Source organism: Diospyros lotus, chromosome 8 (genome assembly GCF_014633365.1).
Source record: "Diospyros lotus cultivar Yz01 chromosome 8, ASM1463336v1, whole genome shotgun sequence".
NCBI classification, from domain to species: Eukaryota; Viridiplantae; Streptophyta; class Magnoliopsida; order Ericales; family Ebenaceae; genus Diospyros; species Diospyros lotus.
In genome coordinates, this window is record NC_068345.1 from 25,089,179 (window position 1) to 25,109,930 (window position 20,752).

Below are 20,752 nucleotides of genomic sequence, written 5' to 3' on the forward strand. Positions count from 1 at the left end.
ATCGCCTTCTGCAGAATACAATACTATAATTCTCTTTATCCAGTAAAAGGAATATAATTTCATTAGCATTATTCCACTGTTTTGGGATACTGTAATTCGATCCATAGTTCATTGTTTTGGGTGGCCTCTTTTGTTAATATCCAAGTCCATGACTTCTTGTCCTTTCTACTGAGGAAGTCATGAAAATATCTTAGTTGGACTGTCTCCTCAGTCGTTAGATTCTTGATTTCATATTGAGAATTTGTTGCCAACTTAGCCATATTTTTTGGCTTAATCAACATTATTATTTTTAATATTGTCTTTACGACCAATATTTGGCATGCTCGGTAGGATGAAATTTAACTTAGAGTGGCACAAATGGTTCAGGAAATTGCAAGTTATGATGCAACTTCGACTTTGTAATCTTCCAAAAATGGCTAGAGAAGTGCAAAACTACTTTAATGGACAAACATGGTTGTTGGGCTGACAAAATAATGGCTTTAGTTTAACATATGGTAGCTTATCTTGAGAAGCCCTAAGACCATGTAAGATATTGCTTAAGTAATGGCTAATTTATTTGTTCTTTCCACATATAACCATGGTTGAGAACCAATGGAGTTGCAGGAATCACATTGCCCCCATGCCCGGGAGGAGGGGGGATGCCTTTTGCCAAATATATGAGTGAAAATTAACCCATTTTGTACCATGTATGATAAAATAGAAAATGACAAAGTAAATTGAGTTTTGGGGCATGGTTTTTGGCCAAACATGGCTGGAAATTCTATGCAGCCAGTTCCTATATAGAATTATCAACGGAAAGTAAGAAATAAAGTGAATTTTTTCCCTGCAGGGGCAGGGTGGGTGGGGGGAAGTATGATTTGAATATTGACCAAAGTAATAGCAAGAAAAGTTTGCATCTCAAAAAGAAAGAGAATCATGTCGACATTTTATGGGGTGTTCTCAGTTCCTTCTTCTTCTTCTTTTTTTTTTTTTTTCCTCAAAGGCAATGCAGAAAATGGTACATCACATTTTAGGTTGGTGAATATTAGGCTTGAATGAGATATTAAGTGCTAGTAGCATATACCCCAAAAGAGCCAAATCACATGGTAGACGATTATGAGCACCACCTATTTCACAACCCTAATGGCAGAAAGGCCAAAAATATTGTTTTGAAGGCATGATTTGAAGCCCTACGTGCTTGGAGATCATGAACAGTCCAGTCCCCAACCAAATATGATTGATAGGCCAAAGATAGTGAAATATGCTGGGAAGGCGGGCAGGGCAATGATTTTGAGCTTCAAGAACAACAGCCTTTCCTTAAATGTGAATTTTTGGGCATTGTTAACTTTGCCAAAAGTTTCAACTTCTTAATGCCATTTGATTTTATGATTTCTGGAACCCAAAGTTAAAATCCACGCTGGGTTTCTGGTTCTTGCCTACATGTTTAGTTCTAGAGGTTAGTAAAATAACCTGTTTTTAGAATCATTTTGTTCATTTTATACACTAAGGGGGCGTTTGTTAATCAAGATATGAGGTGAAAAAGTCAAGGTATGGGATGCATCCCAGACTTTTATCCTTTCCAACATGTTTGTTAAGTTTATCTGATTATTTTTGAAAAAATCATTAATGACCTCTTATCTTGATCTTTCAAGATATGCTTATCTCTCCCCCCTCCCCCTCAAGATAAGCATATCTTGGTCTTTATAGATAAGAAAAAAATGACATTTGTATCCTTTAGTGTATTTTAAAAAATTTAACAAACAGTTTAATAAAAATATTGGAATGCTTCCCAACTTTATTTTGACCATTCCATATCTTAGTCCGAAAACTATTCCGGACTTATCTTGATACTCGCTTATCTTGCTCATTTTAACAAACACGACCTAAATGTATGGATCTGACAAACATTTCATGGCCATCACTATGCCATCAATTTTGTGCCATTAATTAAGAATTTTGATTTTATTCTTATAGTTGAAAGACTACACATGACATTGAACATCTGTAGTTAAAGGTTGATTACATGTGTTGAGAGTATAATAATAGTATAAAAGATAAAATTAATCTTCTATCTAACAGTTTAAACTTCTAGATCACATGGTGGTTAAGATTCAACATGGTATCAGAACAAACAAAGGACCTGAGTTCAAACCTCACTGCTAACCCAATATTTAAATTGTTACACGTGGTTGGACTAGTTATCAATGAAGCCTGGCCACACATAAGGGGGTGTGTTGAAAGTAAAATAATAGTATAAAAAATAAAGTTAACTCTTTATCTATTAAGTTAAGCTTTTAGATCAGATGGTGATTAACAATTTAATAATATGAAAATTAATGAATTAGTTATGCCTATTGTTCCACTGTAGGTTGCTAGTTCTAAAGCATCAGAACATGTTGAAGCCATAGTTCCACACATTTTCTTCATGTAAAATAGATAGAAAGGCAAATGAATTACTGCTGGGCATGTGTAGTTAAGAAAATTCCTTATTGCATTAAGCTTGAAGAAGTAAGTTGTGTTTTCATGTTGTAATGGTTAGTTTCACAATATCAATTATGTGATGGAACATGATCATATCAATTATCTTTATTCACTGCCATCTCATGGAAATTTTTCATATGAAGATGGTGTTAGAACTTTATCTTACCATTCCCTCCCTAGAGGGTTATGTTAGGAAGCATATCTAGCATAAATTTTTCCACATTAATCTGTTGCACGGATTTGTATTGTTAATGTGACTTTTAGAAGTCAATTAACATTATAAATGATGTGCCATTGACTCTAACGTGGTTAGGATGAGATGCAGTTGATGATGATTAATGACGAGGCTTGAAAAAGTAGGTTTTTCTTTAGATGTATCTGCTGATGTGAAGTATTGGGCTGGGGAGCTGTTGAAATATTGGGTAAATAATGTCCTTCTACAAGTGCTTTCATTTCAGGATTGACTCACAAAATAAATTCTAGCTTTTATCTGCCAAGTTCCAGCAAGATGGAGAGGCCAAAGGAGAAAAAACCTACAAATAGGTTTATAATCAGTTATTCAAAATATTAAATAAATTAATTCATGGACAGTATTTGAAAAATAAACAAGTTAATTACTTTCAACTTGCTCTGTCAAATGTGCTATCTCCATTTTGAAACAACCATTTGCCATCAAGCAAGCATTTCCTCAGCTTACTTGTGTAGATTAAAACTAAAAGGTGGTTTGCATATTAAAATAGTATTAGCCCTTGTTACAGACGCACAGAGATGGAATGGTGGTTGCAAGTTGCCAAGAACTATGTGAATGCACATCTATTGCTCTAATGTTGCAAATTGGATTATATTAATGCTCTTATAATGTTAATAGGTGAAAATTTACCTTCTTACACAAAGTTTCAAATTGGAGTATGTTAAAGTTCTGAATTGAACCTGTGGCAAGAAGTATTCATTTCATTTTTGAATCGTTAAAGTCATATACTTGGTTTGCATGCCACTTGGTTGTTCCACGGTAAATTCAAAATTACAAGGTTTGTAACTGTCCCACTCCCTGGTAGGAAACTACAGCAACTAGCCAGGATTCCAATGCGTGATAAAAAGGATGGAGGAGGCCATCCAAGTTCTGGGGCCTGATGGAACCCTTTATTTTCTTCACATACAAAATGTGGTGGTTAAATGTATTACAATATTTTGTACTGATAGTAGTATTGACCCAAGTTTTGACGCTAATCAACATCTTTGAATATTTCCTAAAATGGTAAGGGTTTAAAATGGATTGCAGTGTCCCACTAAATAAGATCAGAACATAAGAATAAAGTTTTTGGAGAGAAGTACTTGCTTGAAATTTAGCAACTATTTTTCTTCTTTCTATGGATAGTTAACATTCATACCCTTAAACAAGAAAGGCTAAGTACAATTCTACCTCTCTCAGGGAAGGAGGGAGGTTTTTTTATTTTTGCAGAATTTATGCTGGTGGGAGTAGTTATTCAGTATAGTTTGTGTTTTGTCTCTCAGAGGTGCCCTTCTGTTGCTTTTGCTTTTGTTTTGCTTGGGTCTCTGTAGTGAGGTTGGTGATTTTACCTTCCTTTGGGGGTGATATGTTCAGAATTGTGGCCTCTGGGGGAAGGTTCAATCAGTATGTTTCTGGTATCTTCAGGTTGTAGTTTTATCCATTATTAATAAAATTCACACTTCTTTAAAAAAAACTAAATAAATAAATGATTGGTGTAATTGGATATTGAAAGCAAAATATCCAAGGAATTTGGTTCCATGCTGCATTTGGCATATACACAAAAAAATAAATAATTCTCCATTCCAGTCTTTGCTATAGGTTCTTTCAAGGAATTTGGTTCTTGCACCTAGGGCATTCCAGCATGGTAAATTTTTGTTTGAAACCATATTTTGTCTTTTGTAGTATATTCCATTTGATGCTTCTTCTTTGCTTTTGCAGATACTAAAAATTCTGAAACACCAAAGTGTCAGGGGGCTTAGTGTTGTAGCCTTTGAGCTTGAAGTAATAGGTTATACCATTGCGTTGGCATATTGTCTTCACAAGGGGCTTCCATTCTCAGCTTATGGGGAGTTGGCATTTCTTTTGATCCAAGGTAGATTCTGGAGCACCAAGCCATATTTGCTTTGACTACTGATTTGTAATATTGATTTGGAAGGCACTGAATATGTAGGGCAAGCTGCCGCTTTAGTTTCAGAAATTAAATTGTTAAACCCATTTCAATTTGTACCTGGTGATTAGTTGGAAACTGAACTTCAAATAAATACAACAATATAGTTCTTTTTTATTATTATAAATGCAACTGTCTTGTTAATATCAGTAGACGGGAATTGGAAGGAAACAGTTGCGAAGGAAAACTTTGTGTAATTTGGTAGTTATGCTGATCTTATGTTTAATATTTTTCTGTAAATAGCAGTAAGCTACTGCTACTCTCCATTTTCTGTACTAGTTTGACCCTAAGATTGTCTTTTTTTATTTCAAAATGTGCCTGGTCTCAAGAGGATATTTAGAAGAAACAAAAAAAAAAAAAAAAAAAAACATGGAAAGAAAAGAGGAAAGCGTGACTAGGAACACTGAGCAGGACTCAGTGTATGAATTAGATGGTGCGTCCCTAATACCAGTATTTAAGAATTTTTCCATCCCAAAGCCCATTGAGTCTGCAAATTTGAGATCTGAATTATCTGCCCCTGTAGGCTAAGGCTTGGGTTATGTCTTTTATGCCATGTTGCTAGGGTGGCATTAATATCGGGACAGTGGGGGTTGCAGGTCCCAGATTAGGATATGCTGCTTTACTGGGACTCAGTTTTGAGATAAAGTTGGGCAATGGATTCAAATTACCTTAACTAGGCCAACAAAAGGAATTCAGATTGCCTAGATTGGATCTTTTTCTTCAAGTTATGCATTGTGGATACAATTATACAAACAAGTAATAATTTAATATCTTAACACATGCAACTCAGTTCTACCATTTTCCTAACAAATTTGTTGATACATATTGTATATTATGTATTTTTTGTGTACTAACTTGTAACACATGCATTCTTAATAGTTCTAGAAGTTGCCAAACTGGTGATTAAGCCCCATTCTGTTTAAACTGCACTAAAATTTGATATTCTATATTTATAAGTTAAACCTGTTACAATGCTTATTGATTGTGTAGGTTGCCGGGTCAATTTGAAGTGTTAGGCAATTTATTGCCACCTAAATTCTATCATTTTATGTTGTGTTACTGAACTGTTAAAATGATCTGATATACATCTATTTCAATTTTTGTTGCAGCTATAATTTTAGTTGCCATTATCTATTATTATTCGCAACCTGTGGGAACCATGACATGGGTCAGAGCGTTGTTGTATCCTACTTGCTTAATGGAGCACATCACCATTGGCAATGTTCTAAGATTCCTATCATGAAATTGTAATTAACATCTCCTGTTTATTGCTAGCTTTCATTCTGCAGGAGTAAGCATAATCTGCGCTTCCTTACTAATGTTATTCCAGTTATTGTACTGTGGCACCCACCGTCTTAGCTGGTCAAATTGATCCCATTCTCTTTGAAGCTCTTTATGTGAGTGGCAATGCTTGTTTAAACCATACTGCAATTAAAAATTTTATGCTTCCTTCCCATTATTCAATCCTAGTCTTTTTATACCATGGGATTTCCCCTAATATAAGCATATTTTAACATTAGATATATTTATTTCTTCAGTAAAGTTGGAATTTCCTGCATGTTAATACTTGTCCTGTGTGGAAATAAACGTTGCAGGCATCTCAGCATGCAATATTTATCTTCGCTAGGGTCCCACAAATTTGGGAGAACTATACTGTAAGTTTGTCACTAATTTACCTTCTTATATTTCTTTCTTTTCCATATCTTCCTTTCGGGGCAGAAGAGAATATACGTACTTTTTGAGGCCTCAGATGGTCATTACTCATTATTCAACTTAAAATACCTCCTCCGCATTTCAAATTGAAATATTTTTAATTATGTAAGCTAGATCCTGCGTTATGAATAGATTCAATCATTCAGGAAACCTAATGGAGCTGCTTCTCTATTCTATAAAGGAAATATCAGTCTTATTTTTCTTGCATGCTGAATGATTTTTTAATATTGAAATCAAAAGCCACCATCTATCCAACTCCTTTGACACTCTGGTCACTAGAATTCTAATAGTTATATTGCAATACCCTGAGATTTTTCAGAATCAAATATGATGTAATGCTTGAGACAAAAGTTTATTTTTTGAGATAGGGGCAAAGTCGTAATTATGAAATTTTGGGTACAAGTGCAATTGACCAAAAATCTTGGGAATTAGTATAAAAGATATGAACTTCAAAATATCTTTAGATTTCAGACTTCAATCAAATGTAGATTTGGTTCGTTTTAAAGTCCAAGTCCAAGTCTTTGTTTAAAGTTAAGTCTTCTCAAAGTTTTCCCTAAGTCTTCTCCAAGTCTTTTGCTTAGCCTCCAAAGTCTCCAAACCTTATTCTTAAGGACACGTGGCAAACAACCATTGGATTACTTGGAAGTTAAGTTAAGGTCTCATGATGATAGAACAAGTGGCACAAAGTGATTAGCCATAATTTGGAAGATAATTATGAGTCATGATGAGGGTCCTTGGGTGGCAAGACACGTGGTGAAATATGATTGGCCGAAGGTGTTTATAAAAGGAGACTTTGGGTTGTAGAATTGAACGTTCAAGAATTCAAGGGAAACTTTGGGGGAATTTTAGTGGGATTGAGAGAGAAGAAAGTAAGGATTTTAGAGAGATTTTCTAAAGAAAAGAGGGGGAGGTTTTGCCGGAATCAAAGTAGAAACAACCTCACCGGAAAGTTCAGAGTTCATACCAAAACTACCGAAAAATAGCGAGGTAAGTCCGGTCTAAGCTTATATTCCTATAGAGAGGAAAGAAAGGAAGTCATTCTTTTAAGAAATATTGTTTAATTAGGTTAGAACAATCCTATGTAAAAATATTTAAAGTCTGGTTTATGAAAATACATGTTTTCTACAGAAAACCCATTCCCGTAGACGGTGAATAGTGTTCCAACAAGGTAAACCTTAAAGGTGAGTGGTTCTTGTGCATGTTTCTTGCTTTCCCTTGATCACTCTTGGTTTCACTTGTGGATGGTTTGTTGCTTACGCCTTATGTTCCCTTTGTTTCGAGCATATCCTTTTCTACTTTGTTGCATCGGGTTTGGCCATGACAGCTTTCATGCGTGGCTTGTGGCTTGCATATCATATCCCTTCCGCTTTGTCATACATCTTGTCATTTGGTGGTTGTGGCTAGTTGGTGGCTTGTCATGGGTGAACTACCACAGGGGCTGACCATGTGGGCTTGTGTAAGGGGGCTACCTCGAGCTTGTGTAAGGGGGATAAGGGGTTCATACATGGCAAGTAAGGAGGATATCTTGTGCCTGTGTATGGGGGCAGAGAGGTTACATCTCATGTTTTATTGCTTTTGAGCAAATTTTGCCTATTTTATATGCATATCGGCATTTGTATTTGTGGCTAGTTGTTGGGACATCACAGGCGATCTCGTGCTCTTGCGGTGAGCCTGTTTTTTTGGGAGATTTCGTTCTTATTTCTGCATGTCTCCTGGCAAAGCTACATATTGCTCTTGCATGCATAGTTTCTTTCCTAGTACCACTCACTTAGATGTAATAATCTAACTTGGGTGTTTCATACCCATGGGATATTCAACGTCCCAGGTATGTCAGCGTGTTAGGTACCTGGAGATAAGCATGAGAAAAGGGCTACGAGGAGGCTGAAGTTTAGTTTAACTTCCTGTTACTCATGTACTATGGATCTTATGTAATCTTTGGGTTGTTTTGAGAGTTGTGTATCGCAGTTGTACAAACAGGGGTTACGTAGGGCTTGTATTTACTTATTATGTTGTTAAAGTTGTAAGTCGTGATTGCTATGTACTGTGATCGTGGTAAGAGATATTCGATGATTTTTGGAAGTTATGCATTACGGTGTACTCATATTAGAGGTTTTATTGTTGGAAATCCTTTTTATCTAGCTTTAGCTAGCTATCAGGTTCGATCATTCGCTTCCGTTGGTGAGGATTTCCATAACGCCCTTGTGGGATATTAGCTTGTATTTAGTTTCATTGTATATCTGAAAAGTGGGGCGTTACGTATATTCTCTCGCCCACATTTGCTAATGTGGGAAACTATATGTTATTTCTTTTATCTTTGGGCATTCTTAGTAGTAGCTATGTTATTTGCAGGTAGGATTGTTCTAATACATTGTTGTCACGACCCTAGGGGCATTAATGTAATTGAGTGTCACACCCTAGGGTTGAGCTAGGGTATGAAAAGGAAATTAAGAAGATTAAGTGTAACACCCCCTCTCCTAGAACTGTCCGAGAAGAGATGCTACGGGAAAAATAAAATAAACTAACTGACAAACTGAAATCTGATACCAACTGAACATCTCAATCAACTGAAATAAAATTTTGAGTCAACATCAATTGAAAACCATAAACTACATCTAAGGGGGAAAATCTCTAAACTGGAATATAAAATAAACCTAAACTGATAAAAACACCAACTAATAAACTCCCAGACATCTTTGGTCTTGAGCGGCTCCACGTACACACACTACCGGACACTGCTGCTAGGTCCCACATCTGGTACTCCCCCACTAGGATCTGGAATGGTGAAGAATACAAGGTGAGCTACAAAGCTCAGCAAGTAATAAACTGAAGAGAATAACTGAAGCTGAATCGAAGAATATCGATACTGATAAAAATACTTACTGAACTTGTACTGAGAGATATAATAATCACTGGATGACATTTATAAGATATAATGCACATAAACTGTAACTAAATGCAGGTATGCAACTTTGGCATGTAGGCCCACATAACTGTAATACATACTTGACTGATTTGAGTCCTGCAAACATAAAAACCGTAAGCACATACTGTGGGCAATATGCCCCTAGCCCCCTGGTCGACAACATGTGAGTGACTCATAACTGAGATATAACTAAACTGATACTAGTGGGATCCCCGCGGACAAGCCGCCTGGCGCGCATAATGCAATGTTTATATAAGTGCTGGCACACGATATGTAGTGCTCCATATAAAGTCATGCTCAATGTTCATACAAATGTGTATGCACATAATCTCACAAAACAATGCTGATCATGTCATAATTAACTACTAAACATGGTATATGATTTTTTTTACCAGCCATATTGAGATACAAATATTCTAAAATTTCTGAGTATAAGCATGGCATATTGGATCTTTATCATATCTTGGCATAAAAATTCAATATTTGAATTATTGAATATTTATATTAAATTTAAGACTTGCATTAAGAATTTATTGGAAGCCATTCGGATGCCATATGATACTATTTGGATGATTGAGGAAGTATAAGGAAACAATTCGAATAAAACAGCAGCCCATTCGAATGAAAAAAAAGGACTACAGCAAGCTCATTCGAATGACAGAGGCTCATTCGAATGATAGATGATATATAACAAAGGCTATTCAGATCTGATCAAGGACTCATTCGAATGACTCACAAATTCATTCGAATGAATTTTGACAACTTCCAACTTTTGAACTGGCAAAAAGCGACTCATTCGAATGCAACAGTACCCTCATTGGAATGAATTCATGGGGTACTCACGGGTCATTCGAATGACAGAGAGACTTATTCGAATGCTAGACTATACAAAGCAACAACTTATTCAAATTTTCAAGGGCTCATTCGAATGACAAGAAAACTCATTCGAATGACAGTCTCAAAACCTCAAAAATACATATGAATGATACGATAACACATGACTTATTCGAATGACAAAGGACTCATTCGAATGACTGATACATTATAAGGGAAAAACTTACGATAACACTGAAAACTCATTCAGATACCACTGAACTCATTCGAATGACAATGAGGCTCATTTGAATGACTGGAAACTTATACAAAACGAAGCTTACGATATCAGAGACCATCTCTCGAATCAAAACTTAGCATCACTACACCATTCCGAAAGAAATATTGGGAGAACAATCCCAATTGATATAAAATAATATCAAGATGCATTAAATCAATCGCTTATGAAAGAAAACGCTGTAAAGGATTATGCATAGCTTAACATAACTCACTGGGTAATAATATATCGCATGAGAATATATATATATATACTTGAACATACCATCTGATTAAACTGGGAACCCAAAACAAAGAGTCTTGGTATTCTAAGATCACTGCTAATATGATTTGAAGATCATATTTAAAAGATTCACTATAAAGAATCCCACATAACTTCCTCATGCACTCACTGCTCTACGCATATATATATATATATACACATTGGAATTGATATAAATCTGAGAACTCAAAGAAGCGCTGGAATAAACTGAGAACGAACTAACTTGAATCTGTAATGAAAGGAATTACAGATAGGATACTTGCCTTATGCTAACTCTGATCGGATCGAGCGATTGCAATGGAGAATCTAAACACTACAATGCTTCTCAAACTCTCTGTTCTTCACAGACTTCTTCTTTTTACGCGGCGTGAGAAAATTGTGACTTATGAAACTATATATATACACTGATCTAAGAAGTCCCTAATGCCATAACTCATTCTCCTATTATAACCAGGAGACTTCACCAACCCAAAACCTTCTCACGCTCGGATACCTTAATCCCTTAAGAATAATAACTCTAATTAATTAATTAAATTCTAATCACAAATTGCTAAATGACTCTCATGTCCTTGCATTTAATTTCCACAATAAGTAAATATAATTAAATGCTATTTCCTCAATTACAATCTCTAAATTACAACAACAACAACATATCCAGCCTTTATCCCACTATGTGGGGTCAGCTACATGAATTCTAGACTTCCATGTATTTCTGTCTTTTGTCATATCCTCATTTAGATCCATATATTTCATATCAAATTTTAATCTCTCTCAAAGTCTTCTTGGGTCTACCTCTACCTCTTTTTGTGACTAATTGTTCCATTTCATCAACTCTCCTCACATGAGCGTCTCTTAGTCTCCTTCTCACATGACCAAACCATCTTAGTCTAGTCTCTCTCATCTTCTCCTCGATTGGCACTACTCCTACCTTATTACGAATAACTTCATTTCTAATTTTATTCTTTCTTGTATGTCCGCACATCCATCTTAACATCCTCATCTCCGCTACACTCGTCTTTTGCTCATGCTAGTATTTGACTGTCCAACATTCTGAGCCATACAGCAAGACTGGTCTTATAGCTGTCCTATAAAATTTTTCTTTCAATTTTAATGGGATTTTACCATCACATAACACCCCTGATGCATTTCTCTATTTTAGCCAACCTGCCTTAATTCTATGTGCGACATCCTCGTGGATTTCTCCATCTTTTTGAATCACGGATCCCAAATATCGAAAATGGTCTTTTCTTTGTAAGATTTGGTCTTCTAATTTTATTATAACATCATCCGCTCTTGCATTTTTACTAAATTTGCATTCCATATATTCTGTTTTCTTTCTACTTAATTTAAATCCCTTAGATTCTAGATTGTTTCTCCACAACTCAAGCTTAGTGTTCACTCCTTCTAAATTGACACATTAAAATTTAATTGGCAAATTCTCTCAATTAAACCTCAAAAATTAATTAAATAATTCTAAATAAATGCTGGGCCCTCTAACGGGTCATTACATTAAGAGATTGAGAGAGCATAATTTGGAGGGAGAGTTTAGATGGAAGAGAGGGAAACAACAAGAAAGAGGGAGAATGTTCAAGAGAAAGGGAGAGAAAGATAATAGAAAGTGGGAGAGAGATAACAAAGAATATTCAATTCATTTCTCAACATCCTTCCCCATTCTCTAGTTGTGGCTTATATATAGCCTAACAGCCTCTCGCATGCACCCATGTGCAGTACAAATGGTAAGCATAACTGCCTATAGCTAAGGACAAATATCTATAACAAAAAGGAAAAGAAAATTACAATTACTGCCTTTGGAAATTGACATTAAGCTGCAAGTATATTGTTGTAATTTTGTTAGATGCGCATAGGTGTTGTTAGGTGCACATGGTTGTTGTTATTCTAGAATGTGCTTTTAGTTATGATAGCTAGGCCAAGCCTATAAAAAGGCTACTTGTAAGAGGATGGAAGGCATGGTGAATGATAATTGAGTCTTTTCCCTCTAATATTTTGTTCTCTCCCTCTCTCTCAAACCCTCTGTACTTCCCAAATTCTTGCTATTCTCCCTCGTTAGTCTAACTTTCCCTCCCATTCTCTCTCAATTCTTGAATTCTACCCTAAATAGCCTATGTCAGATCTTGGGATTGTCACTAGAAGCACCATGGTTACAGACATTTTGATTTCTTTTTATTACTGTAAAATTTTTTCTATTTCTTTTACTGCTGTAACTCCACAGTTATGAGTTTGTTAAGCTTAGAGGGTACCCACGTGTAAGGGCTAGAATAGGACAAAAGAGGTTGTTACAACTGAAGAGGGAATAGAATCTGCTGTGGCAGCGTCTAGCCTCTTAACGGATTGTATATACTCCCCAAGACCCTCTTGGAGGGGATTATCAATTATCAAAGAGAATTATGAGATTCTTCCTCAACCTTCTCTTGTCTTTCTTTCTTCTATTTGTTCTTACTTTGCTTTTACCCTAATTCATACTAAATTAGGAGAGCGACCATTGTGCGGCTTGGCCGTGACAATTTGGTATCGGAGCTCGATCTTGGCCAGAGTTCTTTTGGGTGGTGGTATGATGGCAGAAGGAACCTGTATGAAGAACTTTGAGTCGCAGCTATAGCAAGTTAGCTCGACCATGACTAAGTTCCAGAACAAGGTGGACCAATTGGAGCTTGGGTCTGACTGGAACCACGAGGCGATCACGACAGTAGATTGCAAGGTGGAAGGTTTAATCGGGGGCTTGGAAAGAAGATTGGACGAAGCTCTCTCTCAAAGAGGATATCACGTAGATGAGATAGGATATGGGAGCACAACTACAACAATTCATGGTGATGTTTACTTGCTAGAATTCGATAAGAATTGCTCCTGATTTTCGTCCTAGGGATAGAACAGAGCCTATTTTACAGAACAATAGGATGAATTAGATGAATGGGACCTCTGAAATTAAGGTCGAACTTGAAGAAGAAGTAGAAGCGATGATGGACAGAGGGCGTGAGGTACATGGCAATCCTCATCACTCGGGGTTCCCCATGCCCTTGATGGAGATCCCTGTGTTTGAGGGGACTAACCCCCATTGGTGGTTGAGGAAATACGAAAGGATGTTTGACTGGTATAACATACTTAAGGGTAGACGAGTGACCTTAGTTGCAACATACTTTGACGATGTGGTTGACGCTTGGTTTTGAGGGTGGACCCGAGTGAGGGAGACTTATACGTGGGAGGAATTTTTTGATAAATTTTTTGAGCGATTTAGGGAGAGGAGTATGTCTGATGTTATAGAGGAGTTTAACAAGCTGAGGCAGGTGGGAGAAGTAAGGACCTACCAAAGGAGGTTCGAGGAACTGAGGTCCTTAATGATTAATCACAACCCTCATCTCTCGGAGGCCTACTTCGTATCCAGTTTCTTGAGTGGCCTTAGTGATGATTTAAGGCCTATGGTGAAAATGATCAAGCCCCAAATTGTAGAGCAGGCAACAGAGAGTGCCCGATTGCAAGAGGTGGTAGTGGGAGCTTTGATGAGGAAGCAAAGGCAACAACAAAAGGCTATGATAATGGGGACCTTTAATCAAGGGGGAAAGGCTACAACCGTGCATTGATTAAGGGGAACATAGGGGTGAAGAATTTGGGGAGATCAAGCTCGGGGGGAAGACCCATTGAGCATAGGAGACAGCCTGGTTTGTGCTTCAAGTGTGGGGATAAATATTATCCCGGACACCAATGCAAGCGTCAACTGTTATTGTTAGAAGGAGATATTGGAGAAAGGTTAAAAGAAGAATAAGAGATTGAAGAGTGCGGGTAGTTAGGAGAAGAAGATAAGGGAGAGATATCACTACATGCCTTGAAGGGGGTAACTAATAACAAGATCATCAAGATCAAGGTAGAGGGGAAGGTGAAGGACTGTAGTCTTATGATCTTGATTGATAGTGGGAGCACTCATAGCTTCCTAAATGAAGGCACAACTAAGATGTTGAAATGTCCACTCATGGGAACCCAACCCTTGAGTGTGATAGTGGCTAATGGGAGTAGGTTGCTAAGCAAGTCAGCTTGTAATGGCTTCTTTTGGGAGATGCAGGGGGAGGAGTTTGAGGCTGATCTCAGGCTTCTGCAATTGGGAGGTTGTGCTGTGGTACTAGGGGGTTGACTAGATGAAAGGGGTGAGCCCCATAAGCTTTGACTTTAACCAGATGGAGGTTTCTTTTGAGAATGGAGGAAGAAAGATGACTCTCACAGGGGGAAAGGAGACTGGGACATGTAAAATGATCACTGGGAAGAGATTGCAGAGGGTCTTTAAGAAAAAATTGTGCTAACTGACACAATTGTTCTCGATTGTGGGAGTGGAGGAGGGACCTAACAAGGCGGTGCGTGGAGAATTTTACTTAACGGTTAGCATTGATCAAGGAAAGCTTGACCAGGTACAATCACTGCACCTTAGTAATAAATTGCTGATATAATTTAGGGACCTCCTTGTTGAACCTGCCACCCTTCCCCCTCCCCGAGTATTAGACCATGCTATTAATCTCAAACCCAATGCTAAACCTATCAACATTAGGTCTTACCGTTATTCCCCAATTCAAAAAACAGAGATTGAAAAGATGGTGAGGGAAATGCTAAGCCAATCTTTCATAAGACCTAGCTAAAGTCCTTTTGTTTCCCAATCCTATTAGTTAAGAAAAAGGATGGATCATGGCGTTTTTGTGTGGATTATCACCAACTTAACGCCTTAACCGTCAAAGACAAATTTCCCATACCTCTTGTGGAAGATCTAATAGATGAATTACACAATGCCAAATTCTTTTCCAAGCTTGACCTCTGCTGAGGTTGCCACCAAATTAGGATGAAGCCCTAGGATATTCATAAAACTGCCTTTAGAACCCACCATGGGCACTTTGAATTCTTGGTGATGCCCTTCGGGATCACCAATGCCTCAACCACTTTTTAGTCCCTCATGAATTGAATTTTTGAACCTTATCTAAGAAAATTCTGTCATGACCCTAGGGTTTAGCTAGGGTCTAGGAAGGAATTTGGATAAGAGTTGGAAGAAGATAGAGCAAAGAAGAGGGCAAGGAAGAACAGAACAAAATTGAGGGGGAGAGAGAGAAGTCGTGGGAGAGTATTGAGAGAGGGAATTGAGATTCAAATCATTCATTAAAAACCCCTTTCTCTAACTACTCAAGCCTATTTATAGGCTTACAATTGAAAATGCTAACAACAACTGAAAATATAACTAATAAGGAAAACACGACATGTATTACTAATATATCCTTGGGGTCATGACAATCCCCACCCCTTCAAACAATTCTTGTCCCTAAGAATTGGCTGCTGTTAACCCTTTATTCAGCCAATTCTAGCCTTAATAATTTGTTTTCTTCTTCGCCTTTTCTTGTTCTTATCTCTCACTTTTCTTTTCTTTTGTCTTGCCCTGTCTTTTCCTCTGAAAACAACAGTATCATGATTCGCTGCAGCACCTGTTCTAGCCATCCACCCATTCCTTGTTGCTCTCAAAATTAATTCCATTTGACCTATCACACCTTCCACCATAATCTCTCTAACTGTACATAGTAAGTCAAATTGCTTTGCAGGCCAAAATTTGGTTCGATGCTGCTGCTTTCCAATGGAAATGAGAACTATCAAAGCAGCAAAAGTCTCGTTTCCTTCCACAAAGAATTTCCCCACCATCTTCCCAATGTCTTCTTTCTCTTTAGTAGAGGTATCCTCAATTGGGGTATCTTTAACTTCCAGTAGATTTTTCTGGAAGTAACCACTTCCAGCAGATTTTTCTCTCAATGGAACCTTGATAGCTTCTTTAACAATTACCATTACTTCCTTGGTAGCCTGAATTGCCTGATCCAATTTAGGTTTTTCCTCATTCTTTGCAGCTACCGTCCTTATCCTTAGGTCTTTATTAGCCTCATACTTTTCATCAGCTGCAAGGACACTATCACCATCGCCATCCTTCCCTTCTAGTGCTGATACATCAACCTCCAGCAGATATGAACAGTGATCCCCACCTATAGCATTGTCCAATCTCTCTTCCTTGCTAAAATCTTTAGTTACAATTGGCCGGTCCAACTCCAATTTTTCCTCTGATTCATGCTTGGCATGATTTGCAGCCTTAGAAGCTTCTTCAATCAGTTGTCTGCCCTTAATATAACTGTTAGGCTGCAACTCTTGCTTTCTAAAAATGGCTTCTAAGGCGAGTTCCTGCAGCCTTGCTCTCTTGGCTACCTCTTTCACAATTGTCAGCATCATTATCCTGATCATTGACCTTAGTTTGTCCTTCAAACCACTAACAAATCTTGATACAAAATAGTGCTCCGTCAAAGCTGGTTGATTACTCCACAATAGGGATCTTAACTCCTCAAATCTATCCCAATAATCTGTCACCGATCCCTCCTGACTTAATTTGTTAAACTCCTCAGTCACCTTAATCATGTTATTTTTCATTCCAAATTAGTCATGTAAATTTCTAGCAAGATCAGTCCACCTGATCTCCCCTTCCCTAGACATTGGAGTATGATTGGCAGTGTGGGAAGATGAACATCTTACCTGATTTCCAGTTTCAAGGCCAGTAGTTCCTCGGCCTCTTGCAAGCCATAGGTCATAGGAAGGGTGCCTTGACCAGGCAAAATTGGATCAGCTATTGCTCGGGGAGGAAAATTCGGTGATAGCCGGAATTGAGGTAGCGAAGACAGCTTGTAAAACATGTTGTTGATCCGCTGAGCATGTTGATCCATCATCTCCCGATGCCTCTCCAAGTCACTCTGCACTCTTTCTCGAGAGGCAGCTAGATCCTTCCTCATGTTTTCTCTGCTGGCTGTATTATCCTTCAGGCCATGGGTCATCGCCTCCTGCATTACCTTGGATTCTTTAGCTTCAGAATTCAACCTCTTAAAATGATCAACAACCTCTAAAAATCGACCTTCCATAGCTCGTTATTTTGTACAATCTTCCCTAATCTCTGATTCAGTTACAACCTCCAAAGTTCAGTTGTTGTTGAACAGCCTCCAAAACAATTGCCGAGTCCACCTCAAACAATATGCTAGCTCTGAATAGTTTCAGACAACTTGTTCTAAGCAGCTTCAGAAACCTGCCAGGCAACTTCCGAACCCGACACTTCCCCTTCGCTATTACTTTCGCAGTGCAACACTGAAACCAAACTTATGTTGCACACTTACTTCCAAAAATCGCTGATCTAAATAGCTTCGATCAGCTTTCAAGAAATGGCAGGCTTATGCCGTTCGCCAGAGAATTTTGGTCTCAATCGATGTCCGCCTGAGTTCTAGCCAACTAACAATCGACTTCCCTCTGAGTTCGCGTTCAAAATTCAAGCCGTCGACTCTTAGTTTCGCCAACCGCAGCTTCCTTCTCGTCTCAACCTCACTTTAGCAATCGAGGATCGAATTTGTGTGGCCTTCAAGTTCACCTACTCGTAGCTTCCAACTTCACCATAATTCCGTCACTGGAACCTCACGAAGCAGCCTCGATCAGCCCTATCCTGATTCACTTAACTCACAAGTAGCAACGAAGATCTGCATTTCCTCTCCCGACCGCTATTGCCTTTCGCCTCAATCACATGCAACGAGTTTGCTAGAATCAAACTGATTTAAGGCTAGCCCCAGCGGAGTCGGCACCCAATCACTGTCCAACGTCTTACCTTTGAAGGCAACTTTCGCTGTGTAACTCCTCCTTACCTAATTTGATTTCGTCACTGAGAGCAATAGCCTATGGCCGCATGCAAATTACGGTCCTCCTGTTCCGCGTTCGATTCACAGCGGATTCAAGATTGCTCGGACTCGACTGCGATCGTTGTAGCCTCCGATCGCTCCAATCTGCTTCTCTTCGATGCCTTAATCTCCGTTCAAATCGCTGCTCGATCAATTGCCAGAAGTCACTTACACTCTGGCCAGTTCGATCCACTTCCACGCAAGTGGTGTCTTTCGATTTGCCCCTGCTCACCTCGATCAATACTCGTAGCAGTCTCTTGAGAACTGATTCTCTTTGTTGATTTTCTGAATTAACTTCGCGGAATTGCTACTCTGATGCGGACCAGCTATTAGAAAGTGTTGGAATCACATTCGAAAATCACCTGGTCTACTTTTGCTTCAAAAGTCGAACTAGAATGGCTAGAATTCACTGCCGATAATTGTCGAAATTACTCAACAGAGAAAATCGCCGAGGACGATAGCTCTGATACCAAATGTCATGACCCTAGGGTTTAGCTAGGGTCTAGGAAGGAATTTGGATAAGAGTTGGAAGAAGATAGAGCAAAGAAGAGGGCAAGGAAGAACATAATAGAATTGAGGGGGGGAGAGAGAAGCTGTGGGAGAGTATTGAGAGAGGGAATTGAGATTCAAATCATTCATTAAAAACCCCTTCCTCTAACTACTCAAGCCTATTTATAGGCTTACAATTGAAAATGCTAACAACAAAAAATACAACTAATAAGAAAACACGACATGTATTACTAATATATCCTCGGGGTTCCTTGGGGTCATGACAAATTCATACTCGTATTTTTTAATGACATCCTTATCCATAACTGAACCTTGGATCAACACTTAACTCACCTAAGAACCACCTTTGAGGTCCTTAGATCTAACCAACTCTTTATCAAAAGGTCTAAGTGTGCCTTTGGTCAAGATCAGGTGGAGTATTTGGGTCACTTAATATCAAGAGAGGGAGTTAGAATAGACCCAAGGAAGGTGGAATCCATGTTGGCTTGGCCCAAGCCAACTACAGTAAGGGCCTTGAGGGGGTTTCTTGGGCTTACCGGATACTATCGCCGGTTTGTGAAGGGGTATGGTGTCATGTAAGCCTCTAATGGATCTCCTAAAGAAAGGGAGTTTCAACTGGGGACAAGAGGCTGATGAAGCTTTTGAGAGATTGAAGGGAGCTATGAGTAGAGTGCCTGTCTTGGGGTTGCTGAATTTCAACAAACCCTTTGTATTGGAGACGGATGCATGTGGGGTAGGATTGGTGCAGTGTTGATGCAGGAAGGTAGGCCATTGGTATTCCTAAGCAAGCCTTGAGCCTAAGACACCTGGGGCTTAGCATATACGAGAAGAAATTTCTAGCAGTGTTGATGGCTGTTGAGAAATGGTGACACTATTTAGGAGGAAGGTTCATAATCAAGACGGATCACGAGAGTTTGAAATTTCTGTTATATTAGAAATTACAAACTCAATTGCAAAAGAAGGGAATGGCCAAGTTGATAGGTTTAGATTACTCTATACAGTACAAAAGGGATAGGGAAAATGTGGTAGCTAATGCACTCTCAAGGTGCCACGAGGAGGAGAGTGTTGCAGTCATAACCACTATAATTCTTGAGTGGTGCCAAGAAGTGATAAACAGTTATGAAGGAGATGAAAAGGTGAAGGGAATATTGGAAAGGTTGGTTGTGGGACCTAAGGAAACTGATGGGTACACATTGGTGGAAGGAATGTTGAGGTATAAGGGCAGGATTGTGATTGGTAGCAATGAAGATCTCAAGAGGAAAATTTTACAGGCCCTGCATAAGTTGCCATTGGGGGGACACTTTGGGATTCAAAATACTTACCTTCAGGTGAGGCAACTATTCCATTGGCCCAACCTTAATGCAGAAGTAAAGGAGTTTGTGCTAGCTTGTGACACCTGTGGGAGGTGTAAGTATGAAAATGTGGCCTACCCTAGCCTCTGACAACCCTTATCGGTACCTGATCAAGTTTGGACTAGTGTGTCTATGGACTTTATCGAGGGGTTACCTAAGTCAAAAGGGAAGGACAACTTACTGGTAGTTGTTGATAGGTTAACGAAATTTTCCCATTTTATAAGGCTTGCCCATCCCTATGCAGCCCAAGAGGTGGCTAGGGTATTTATGGATCAAGTGGTGGCATTGCATGGGATTCCTAAGTCTATAATTTTAGATCGTGATAAGATCTTCACAAGCCTTTTATGGCAAGAACTTATGAAGCCATTGGGGACCAAGTTGAATATGTCCACAGCTTATCATCCTCAATCGGATGGGTAAACTGAGAGGGTGAATCGGAGCTTGGAAACTTATTTAAGATGTGTCTATATCATGCAACCTAAAAGCTGGCCTAGGTGGCTTTCCTTAGCCCAATGGTGGTATAA

General features: G+C 38.5%; 1 protein-coding gene across 1 annotated transcript in view; it reads left to right on the plus strand.

Annotated features, from left to right (window-relative positions):
- Positions 1-20,752, plus strand: part of LOC127808687 (mannose-P-dolichol utilization defect 1 protein homolog 2-like) — a 29,251-nt gene that overhangs the window by 538 nt on the left and 7,961 nt on the right. Inside the window, exons 2-5 of the mRNA XM_052347256.1 lie at positions 4,409-4,562; positions 5,747-5,819; positions 5,968-6,034; positions 6,233-6,292. Of these exons, the coding sequence (XP_052203216.1) occupies positions 4,409-4,562; positions 5,747-5,819; positions 5,968-6,034; positions 6,233-6,292 (354 nt within the window). The remainder of the gene's footprint in view (positions 1-4,408; positions 4,563-5,746; positions 5,820-5,967; positions 6,035-6,232; positions 6,293-20,752) is intronic.